At 34.5% G+C, this 12,187-nt stretch overlaps 1 protein-coding gene across 1 annotated transcript; it reads left to right on the top strand.

The window, feature by feature from the left end:
- Nucleotides 1–58: 58 nt before the first annotated feature.
- LOC124539614 (negative elongation factor A) lies at nt 59–10,316 on the top strand. The gene is made up of 11 exons (XM_047116909.1): nt 59–283; nt 1,021–1,275; nt 3,047–3,224; nt 4,668–4,820; nt 5,140–5,250; nt 5,635–5,783; nt 6,268–6,432; nt 7,380–7,439; nt 7,848–8,027; nt 8,418–8,517; nt 9,120–10,316. The coding sequence occupies exons 1-11, from the start codon at nt 74–76 to the stop codon at nt 9,383–9,385; spliced, it is 1,827 nt and encodes a 608-aa protein (XP_046972865.1). The 5' UTR covers nt 59–73; the 3' UTR covers nt 9,386–10,316.
- The last annotated feature ends 1,871 nt before the right edge of the window (nt 10,317–12,187 follow it).

Here is a 12,187-nt window from a genome sequence, read left to right as displayed (position 1 = left end):
AACTCAAATCAATTTTTGTCGAAAAGCACGCTACTTGCCTAGCTGACGGATACGTCACTATCTCAGTTGCAAGATGGCGAACGTTCGGGATAGTGACACATCGTTGTGGCTCCACAATAAACTCGGAACTTCGAACGATTCTTGGACAACCGGTTCAATTTGTACACAATTAAACGCTGAAGTTTTGAAAAATATAAAGGATTGCTTTCCAGATTTGCAAACACAAGTGAAACTAAAATTATTGCTAAGTTTCTTTCATATCCCGCGCAGAAATGTTGAAGAGGTAACTTTTCTCTTATGTTCTATGGTTTTGCGTAACTGTATAATATGCGTCATCTCTTTCGTATCCGAATGATATGTAATGGGTTAAAAAGAGATATATGAATTCAAATTATATATTAGTATTTGTTGTCATAAAATAATTGTCGAGAATATTGAAAAATTGTCGTATTAAGTAGTTAAACAAACGAAATAATAGTTGGTATGCTTGAAAAAATATTTGATTATTACGATTAGCAATTGCAAAAAGTAAATAATAAATTCGCAGGCTTTTAATCAACAATACAATTATCATGTACGTGTTTTTGTTTTTATAAACAAAACACTTAATAATTTGTTGTAAATATGTTCTAACTTTCCCTCCTTTTTATAAATGTCAACAATTACCAGCTTTACAACACTCTTCAACATTGGAATGAACATATTGTAAATAGGTTATGTTATTGCAGATGTTTATATTGCAAAGCCTTTTAAATTCCCGCTTTATTTAATGTATTATTAATTTTTAACAAAATAAATTTTCTAGATTACAAATTCTGAATAATTAACTAATTCCAACTGAGTTTCACTACAACCTTAATAAGTTTTTTATCATAATTATTGTACTAGAAACATCTTGTTAAATGAAATGTTTAGTTCAAATTTTTTAATAAAATAAATATACCAAAAATGTTATTATAATGATTATGTACATATAAATTTAAATTTTATATATTTTAATTGCTTTTAAAAATATTACAGTGGAGAAATGAATTGGAAGAGATTATCGAGGTTGCGGCAGTGGACTCAGATCTCTGGGTGGCGATGCTCGCAGAAGTCCTTAAAACATTCCCTTCAGCCGGGACTCTCAATACAGAGATAGCAGAGTTTGACGAGACGAGGCCTATCTTCAGTGATATGATCGGAGAGCTGAGGAGAGCCTTAGCTAAACATTCAGACCTTGGACTGTTACCACTTGAGTGCCTTTATTTAAATAAAAATGCCTTAGTTTCTGTGGTTAGTAAACATATATATTAAATATGAATTAATTTTCAATTAGATCAAGTATTAAGTGATTATTGAGATAAGTGTTTAATTAAAAATTAATGTGTCTAAAGTACTATTTGGTAAGATATTCCATTTGTTTCATTGAGGTAAGTTTATATTATAGCTGTGTTATATGAATGCCTTGGTGTAATAAAAAAAAAGGAAATTTCATCATATTATGGTTACTTTTGCCATATAGTTGGATGACATTTTAGACAGTATTTTAAAGAGTATATATAAGGTATATAAATAGAATATATGTAACATTATTGTTGCATTTAAATTTAAATAATTCCATATTTGTCATGTTGTATGTATAAAAATATATATATATTCATAATCTATAAATTAGTAAAAGAAAAATTGTTTTATGTGATTTGGAGAACCCTAATTTATAATGATTTATTTGAAATTGAATTTATTTGATTTAGGTAGTGTGGATTCAGTTATTGGGTAAATCAGTTTTAACTAATTTCTAGTTAACAATGTTATTTGATAAAAATATATAAGCATTAGAGTATTTACTCAGAGTCGCGTTTATAAACACTAATTAAGAAACAAATTTTATAAAATAAGCTCACTAGTTTAACAAAACATACTTCATCGGAAACTACTACTACTACAAATGAAGTAAAATTGGGCCATTTTAAATTAGAAAATGAAATGAAACATTAGATTAGAATTAGTCGAAACATATTAAATATAATAATAAACTTTTTTCATCCAATTGATATATAAATTTCATATTATTTTGGTTTATACTTTTAAGACAGATACAGACTATTTTGTAATAAATAGTGTTTTGTTAAGATATTGCTTGATGTGCTTATATAGTCTGGGAAAAGTTATCAAACAAAGCTCATTAGTAGAAAATGCAACCTTAACTATTACAAATAGACTATAGATACAAAAACTGTATACAGGAGGTTTGTAAATCTCCAAAATGTCTCACATAAGACTGGAAAGATTCAATCTTATAAGAACTGAAAAAAATTGTAATGACAACTATATTTTAATTTCACTGTCAATTTGTGCATTCAAAATATTATTCTATTCAAATTTCAATTTAGAAATAATTCAAGAAACAACAAGAATTAGTTTTAACTGTTAACCCTCTGTGAATGTCCCTCCATAAGATCCAGGTTTATGTTTATTGCATAGCAGCAACTGTTTATCGGGTTGACAATGGTTATGATCCCCACACAATCAATTAAAGATCTTATTTTAATATGCCCCTTGGAATTAGAACTGTATTTTCATGAAGTATATCACTACTAGAACTGATCCATTTTGTTTTATCAATTGTATTTCAGAGCAAGTGTCATCAGGTTCTCTGTCTAGTTGATTTATTTATTAAAATAATCTGATATGATTTTGATATTGTTAACTTTTAATTCGACAATCTAAGATATGCTGACAATCATATATAGCGCCGCTCTTGCACTGTAAAAAATGCCGTCCCAAGTGAACAAAGATTACAATAAACACTTATAAAAATGAATAAAATGAGTTAATCACTATCGAAAAATCTATTATATGGGGGAAGATCAGAATATCGAAAAATTTACAATTTTTTTCTAATCCTCTCAATTTTGACTCTTTGGGTTCTAGTTCCGAGTGCTCATATTTTTAAGTCAGAAAAAGCATACTTTATAAAAATATGTTTTCTTAAATATTTGTAATTTTCCAATGAATACACCAGTAATGATGGAGGAGTAATGTGATGAAACTTTAATATCAGGTGGGACAACAACCCAACCCAGTGAAGCACTTTACCCTGAAGCGCAAGCCGAAGTCGGTCGCGCTGCGCACGGAGTTGCTCAGCAAGGCGGCCGAGGTGCAAGCAAACCAGAAGAAAGCGCAGGCGCCCACCGTGCCCGTTCGCAGCCGCGGCATGCCCCGCAAGATGACGGACACGAGTGAGACCTGATCTTATATAATAAACTAGCGGTCGCCGGCTTCGCCCGCGTAGATAACGGTTAATAATCAGTCTTCTAATATCCCCACTGCTGAGGCACGGTCACATTTGAAGATACTGCAACCGGCGCTTGGATCTATTGTGATAAACCTCAAATTCGTGATCACAACACCTCAGCCAGGCCAACATCAGCCACGAATCTGATGAGGTTATTAGGGTCGGAGGCCATTATGCCCTCTAAGGACCGGAGTTAGAACATTTTATAGTTCTATCTTTTATAGTTTAGGCATCATACGCAAAAAATCAACTTTTGGTAGATTTTTTCCTTTTTTGTCCGAAAAACTCAAAATATCTTACGGAACCCTATTTATTTTTCAAAATAAAATTTAGCCTATGTTATGCGGGATTAATTTAGCTTTCGAATGGTGAAAGAATTTTTAAAATCGGTCTAGTAGTTTTTGAGCCTATTACAACCAAACAAACAAAATTTTCCTCTTTATAATATTAGTGTAGATAAATATGAGACAATATCACATACATTACTCTGATCCCAATGTAAGTAGCTGAAGCACATGTGTTATGGAAATCAGAAGTAATGACGGTACCACAAACACCCAGACCCAAGACAACATAGAAAACTAATGGTAATCTACATCGACTCGGCCGGGAATCGAACCCGGGACCTCAGAGTGGCGTACCCATGAAAACCGTTGTACACACCACTCGACCACGGAGGTCGTCTTATATGTATACACTTAGAATCATACACATAAAAAAATCAATTCAAAAGTCCATAAAAAAGGGACCACTCACTGCCGAAATATTTTTTTTCTAAATTATTCAACACAAAGCAATCAATGTTGATCATGTGATCCAATACATATTTCATTTCTATATATTTTGTACTTCTACAATTGGAATTGACAATTGTTATGTTACAGTATAGGCCCACTGGATATAATGTTGTCTTAGATTTTCGCGATTATTACACATTGAAATAAAACTAGTTTTAACGGATTTAAATCGCGTATATTAATTATTTTTATCATCCGTCTACCCGTGACCACGAATGCTGCAAAGTGCTCGAAACGTCGGAATAAAATAAAAATAATTAATATACGCGATTTAAATCCGTTAAAACTAGTTTTATTCCACTGTATATTTTTTTTATGAATACCATGGAGTTAACATATCTTATAGTTCTTATTTTACCCACATTTACTGTTATTACACATTTTGAATCACAATTAATTTGTTTTTATATTTTGACTCTAGTAATAAAAATGATTGTATTATGAATAATTATGTGTGTGAACGAATTAATTGCTTTATAATGTATGTGGTGTATACTGTATGTTTCCCAATTATAATAAAAATAAAATAAAAAAAATAAAATAAAATAAAATTATCGTGTACGACTAAAGTATAATTGTGCGTTGTACAGCGCCGCTGAAGGGTCTGCCGTCCCGCTGGGCGGCGCGCAGCGGCGCGCGAGCCCCGCCCGCCGTGCGGCCGCCGCCCCGCTCCGGCATCAAGCTGCTGGACATCACGGAACAACCCGCCACGCATGCGCAGATCAAGAAACGCAGGAAGCTAGGTGAGTCCCCCCCCCCCCCCGCACGCCCCACTCATGTCCTCATTTAAATTTGGTACTTTCGAAACTCAGACACATATACCCGGAATTACTTTTGAATGAATGAATGAATTCTTTATTGCACACCACAAACAAAAAACAAAAAAAAGAAAGTAACACAATATTTATTATTTTCATAATAATAAAAAAGAAATAAAAAAAAACAAAAAAAAAAAATCACTTATGGTGTATGTTAGGATAAAAATTAGTATAGTATACTACCAGTTTATTATCATTAATACTATTTATGACTTTTGGTTATAATACTTAATTATGATTTTAGAAATGGAGGAAGGTTCAAAGAAAGCTCCCCCCGCGGCGCCCGCGTCCCCGCCGCCCGACTACGCCAAGGGACTCAACAACTTCCAGATGCCCAAAGCGGACGAGCCTCCACGTAAGTCACATAGATAAACATTGAATTTGCTTCCATCCAGCAAATTCATATATGAACATTATTGAGAACAGCTAAATAAGATTAAACAATATTGTGCCTATGCTATTTATCTCTATCACTTTACTGGATGCAATTTCGCCTGGAGTAACATCATTTTATCCTATCACTAAGCACCACTGTGTTGTTGTATTACAAGTTTAAAGTACCGTTTCGGGCAGAGAAATACTACTGTATCCGTATCCAAAGAAGGTGTGAACGATGTAAGGAATCGTTAATGTTTCTCATAGTGCCATTGTCTAAAACTGGACAGAACTAGGAAATTACTAAAATATAGAATTGATAATAAATTTGAAATGAAATGCTGATTAAAAATTCTTTCCACAGCCAGTAACGAGCCTGCGAGCGAGGCGGACGGCGCGGAGGGCCCGGAGGGTGCGGAGAGTGCGGACAGCGTGGAGGGCGCGGAGAGTGCGGAGAGCGCGGAGGGAGAGAGCACGCCCGCGCCCGCGCCCGCGCCCCTGCTCGTACAGCAGGTAACCGCCTTTAGAACACTGTATACGATGATGGCTACTTGCTTTTAGAACAAACCTTGTAGTAAGCAAGTTAATCAATATCAATACATTTGAATTACAATATAAGCTCAAATATAAATTGTTCAAATTTTATTGAATTGATTCTTACAAACATATTTGAACAAGTCAATTGCTTATGTATACCGAGAATTGTATAATTTTCTGAATCGTTTTATTGAGGGTACAAAAGACATGTCACACTTGATTTTTTTATTTTATGCTTCAACATCACATACATAACTCTGATCCAAATGTAAGTAGCTGAAGCACTTGTGTTATGGAAATCAGAAGTAACGACGATACCACAAACACCCAGACCCAAGACAACATAGAAAACTAATGATAATCTACATCGACTCGGCCAGGAATAGAACCCGGGACCACAGAGTGGTGTACACATCACTCGACCATGGAGTTCGTCAAATTAATATATCGTTCCTCATAGGGCTCGGGAGCGAAACCCATCGTCCTGGGTCAGCAGCCCAAGCTTCTGCTGGCAGGCCAGGCTGGTGGCAAGCCGGTGCTGCTGGCAGCGCAGGGCTTGCTCAACACGTCAGCTGTGCTGCTACAGCAGGGCGGGAAAGCTGTGCTGCTTCAGAACATCAAGCCGGTTCGTATAATTCGATCTCTGACTGCACTTTTTTCAATTATAATTGATTACGAATTTTAAAAATGTCTCATGTCAGTCCAGTGTTGCCAACTAGTAAAATATAATTTATTTATTTTATAAAGCTTGTTTGGTTTTGATAAAAGTCCAACAATTTCAAACGTAATTAAAAAATGTATCCGAATATTTGAATATTATATCCTTCCTACATGAATAATTAACCTTATCATTATTATACTGTACTAGTTTAATATATAACGGAGCAAGCATGCCCGAGCCCGTTTTTAAAAAACATGACGTCAGCTATGCTGACGTCACGAGTGTCAGTGTTTCGATCTTTCACCATCTTCGGTGGTATGAAATAAAACTCAGGAAATAGTCCTCTCTGATTTATTCCAATATGAGACGGTCCGATCGCTCCGACGGCTCGACCAAGTCTGTCGATACCGGCGGGCGCTTGATTTTTTATATCAAAAATAGGTGGGTAGACTTATTCACTCAACATAACATCTGCTTACAAACACTAAAATATTTCAGAGTAATTTAACATTTCAAAATTCACTAAAAATTATTCATTTAACAATGAAATAGTTTTAAATTATTAAAATAATCATTTCTGGACACGTGTTTTTCTTAAATTCGTGGCTCCGCGCCGACATATATATTTTTTAAATTAATAAATGGTCTATATTAGACGTAGCAATGTCACCTGGTCGTTCCATCTTTTTTTTCTAAGTTTAAAGTCAATTAGTACAGTCACTAATATTATGTTAGATGTTTCATACTATCCTAATGCGATGCACAACGCTCACAGTCGTTCAGATACGTTGCGTACTAATCATATATAATCAAATATATTCGACATTGTCAATGAATATAATAAATGTAATTAAATTGTGTGTAATTGTATTATTTCCACATATTAAATATGTTTGAATACATCGTTTCAGATGGCACAACAAGTTGTACAGCAGACACCGCAGAATATACCACATCAAATAACACACCCTGTGAGTTGTTTACAAGTATTTTGTTTTCAAATTTACCAGATGAAATATTGCTAGTGATTATGAAAGTCATTACTACAATGTTTTTAAAATCTGTATAGAGGTTTAAGTAAGGTGTGCGGATCGTTAAGTATTTCTAATTTATTTGAAGTATTTTTTAATCATAACAGATAATGTAACAGTATCATTTGTTAAAATGTATAAACATAGTTAGATTGATAAGGTTATATCAATTTATTACTACTACAGTATTAACTGTTAGGGATGCTCTCAATGTCAATAATAATAATATGCTAATGCAGGGCATATGATTTTACTGTATTAACATATCAGTGTAAGCGTAGTGTTGAGGAGACGACTCCTTAATAAGGGACTCCATTTATGTAACATGCTAACCCGTGTCCCCCGCAGGTGGCGCCCCCCGCGCCCGCGCCGCCCGCGCCGCCCACGCCCGCTGCGCCCGCGCAGACGCCGCTGCTGCCGCGCCGAGGACTGTCACTCACGGTGAGTGAACGCACACGCATACACTCACACACACACACACTCATACATATACACACGAGACAGATGAGCCGCGGACTGTCGCTCACGGTGAGCGCACGCACACGCGTACACTCACACACACACGCACATATACACACACACGAGAGAGATGACGTAACACAAACAACAACAACAGCCTGTAAATTCCCACTGCTGGGCTAAAGACCTCCTCTCCCTTTGATGGGTTTGGAACATATTCCACCACGCTGTTCCAATGCGTGTTGGTGGAATACACACGTGGCAGAATTTCTTTGAAATTTGTCACATGCAGGTTTCCTCACGATGTTTTCCTTCACCGCTGAGCATGAGATGAATTATAAGGCAAATTTTAAGCACATGAGTCAGCGGTGCTTGCCTGGGTTTGAACCCGCAATCATCGGTTAAGATGCACGCGTTCTAACACACTTAAGCACAAACTAAATTATTGACTATTTTCAGCGTGAGCAAATGATGGAGGCCCAAGACATGTTCCGGAATGCTAACCGAGTCACGAGACCCGAGAAGGCACTTATTCTCGGCTTCATGGCCGGCTCCAGAGGTAAGAGCTACATAATTTTAATCTAAAGGGACCCGGTATAGAATACGAAGTAAATAAGATAGATTTGAAATTACCTGAAAGTTAGGTTATATCCAATCCAACATTAGCTCCTATGACATGAAAATTACAGCATAGATTATAATTTAGATTAAATGTATGCAGCCAACATTGGTACATACATACGGTACATGGATGCCCGTAAGACATAAATAATAAAATAAATAATAAATAAATATGGGACAACATCACATACATTACTCTGATCCCAATGTAAGTAGCGAAAGCACTTGTGTTATGGAAAATCAGAAGTAACGACGGTACCACAAACACCCAGACCCAAGACAACATAGAAAACTAATGAATTTTCTACATCGACTCGGCCGGGAATCGAACCCGGGACCTCAGAGTGGCGTACCCATGAAAACCGGTGTACACACTACTCGACCACGGAGGTGGTCACCAATAACAGAAATACCCTTGTATTACAGATATACAGTTTATTAAATAAATTAGTATTTAGTTTTACTATTTATGTATTTACTTTACCTTTAAAATCGGATGTTTAATGGGTTTGTTAATCATAATGATTTTATTCTTTACAGACAACCCATGTCCGAACCTCGGCAACATAGTAACGATAAAGCTCTCAGAGAACATCGAGAATGTCCTGCAATCGGATGACACGTACCTGACGATGCTATCCGAGATGCACTTCCAAATGAACTACAACAACGGCCAGTGGACGAGACTCAAGAAGTACAGGCACATAGACGGCATGGTACCGCAGAAGATACCGCCCGGCTCCACGGTGATAGCTGCGAACAATCAGCAGCCTGTCGTTTCCATCGCCAACCAGAGTGTCAGTTAAGGTTTGCAATGTGATATCGTAATGTGTTAACGTTGAATGTTATAGGATATTAATGCAATTGATTAACGAGGCAATCACAGCGATAATTGTTATCAATGTGTGAACGTTGAAGTAATTTTAAATTTCGAATTCCAGGTGATTTTAAAAAATGAACCCTGGACGCGGATTTAGTTTAATGAGGTTTCAGATTATTTCGTTTTACGATTTGAAAAAAAAAAAGTTACGTATTTTTTTCTTTTTTTTTTTTTGTAGAAGTTGTCGTGAGTCGATATAATCTGTTCCAGAAATACTTGTATATGTTAGTTTAGTTGTTTTCGTATTTTTTAAATTAGAGTAATATGTGAAGTTTTGTTGATCTCAAGGATGACTATTCTTGGCATTATTTCAGTATAGTTTGTGCCAAAATGATTTTTTCAAAATTATAAACGTATAATTATTATAGTTGCTTAGTTTTGAATAGCTTGAAAAATCTAAGGCGTTTTCAGATTTGTCGCTCATACACGTTTTATTATAGATATCCAACGAGACGCATTTGTTAACGCCTTACAACATTCATTTACTATCTTAACGTTTAATAATAAAACGCTTTAACTTATGCCTAATGAGCCTTGTAATTAGCGTCATAAAAAAACCACGATATTTACAAACTAGGGATATACAAAATGTACGAAAGTTTAATTAAAAAGTTGAATTGGAAAGGAAATGCAATACATTTTTTTCCTATAAAAATACGTTTATTTTTATAAAGTCAATCATTTGTTGTAAAAAATTTGTTTCATATTCTCAGCAAATTTAAATCTATGTAACATCTTCTCCATGTTTTTCTTTCAAAGCAAAACCTCATCTTTGCTTAAACGAATCGGACTTTTGAATAAAGGGAAAGGTATCTATTCCATACTTTTTTCTATCTATAAAACGGACAAACGTAACTTATTTTCAACCGACTTCATTATTCCAAAAATTCTTTTGTACGTTAAAAAAATAATCCTATTTATCGGAGGTTAAGATCCGTCTCATAGGGACATGCAAATATAATATTTATGAAAATGTTGCTATTAAAATGTTCAAAAAGAATAAAATAAGAGCCACAGCAGATATATATTTAATATAATTTTGTTTGTTAACAATAATCACAAATTAAAGTAACGTGAAACGGAACGTATTTCAAAACACTTTTTAGCGTTCAATGACGTCACTCCTGTTATGACTACTTATTTGAGGTTATAGTTGTAAAAAAATTGAATATTGAAACGAAAATTAATTGCTTTTTTCGAATTAAAATGGAAGTTGTCAAAGAAGCTGAAAAGAGGAATCTGGAGTCATTCAGGTTCAATCAAAAACAATTTATTTGAAAACTGTATTGAAGTAGATGAACAAATTGACACAAAACATACGTCAACATAGCTCTTTTTCGGATTATCAATAGTCCGTTTAAAATTTTTACAAAAATGTATCTCAAAGGTCGAGGAAAAATGCATAAATATGAAAGCCAGTGAGGACAAGTACGATCAGTGGGCTAGTGACAGACAGCAGTGACGTCATACGAAATATAGATCCGTTTTCGCGCGAAAATTTAAATTGACATTTTGAAAACGAAAATTTATTGCAGTAAATTACAGAATTAAAGATGTTTAATATACTTGTGGTCTATCTTACATGAAGTTTTTTAAAATAAACACAAAAATATCGCACCTTCCCTATTGTTGAAGGCCTATCTATATACGTCTTAATATCAAACAGTACTGAACCGATATTGTTAAATATATATATTTATAATATATTTAACACTTATAAATATGTATATTTATCATCAAACGTAAATTTAATAAGGTTAAATGAAGGACAGTTAACCACTAAAATCCAGATAAATCTTTAATTCACTTTTTATTTATTAAACTCAGCTGGAGATAGATCAATGAAATTAACTGACAGAGAAGTAAGGAAAAATCACTCGAAGCTCTTCCCTGTTTACAGCTTATATATTTAGTGACCGAATGCAATATAAAGTCAAATAAAAAGTAACGAAATAATTGTTAACGTGCCACGTCAAATTATACTATAATAGATTTTTTTTAAACAAATCATAATTAATACTAATTAACAGCAGTGCATAGTTCTATATCTGTTTCACTCTCGAGAAATTTTACATTCAGTAGAAGGAAACAAAGTATTAAAGCTTATAAATGGGTGTAGATTTTATTCTCACCTACAAAAGTTTGTACAAAGTTTCTGCTTACTTGGTTAAAGATTTGAAACCACAGATACTTAAAGTTGAAGTTAAACAGTATCTTATAGAACAGACAGATTTTAGCCTCATTTACCGAACAAAGGTTACAATTGAATAGGATGATGAAAATGTTTTTATTTTTTTATGGTATAGGTTGGCGGACGAGCATATGGGCCACCTGATGGTAAGTTGTCACCATTACCCGTCATCGTCAATGTGCCACTAACCTTTGGAACTAAGATGTTATGTCCCTTGTGCCTGTAGTTACATTGGCTCACTCACCCTTCAAACAGGAACACAACAATACTGAGTACTGTTATTTGGCGGCAGAATAACTGATGAGTGGGTGTTACCTACCCAGACGGGCTTGCACAAAGTCCTACCACCAAGAAAATTTTATATTTGATACCTTTGTGTTTATGTTTTTATTATAGTAATGTATTTTTTCAACAACACTCTTATGAAATTGCATGTGACTGCTGTTTCTATTTCATACTTCTTCTAATCTTTCATATCTATGTAGCTGTGTTATAATTAAATCTGTCGATTAAAAAAAAGCCATTCAATATAAGAAT

Source organism: Vanessa cardui, chromosome 23 (genome assembly GCF_905220365.1).
Source record: "Vanessa cardui chromosome 23, ilVanCard2.1, whole genome shotgun sequence".
In the NCBI taxonomy this organism is placed as follows: Eukaryota; Metazoa; Arthropoda; class Insecta; order Lepidoptera; family Nymphalidae; genus Vanessa; species Vanessa cardui.
Note: the sequence above shows the minus strand (reverse complement) of the source record. Positions and strands in the feature narration are given on the sequence as shown.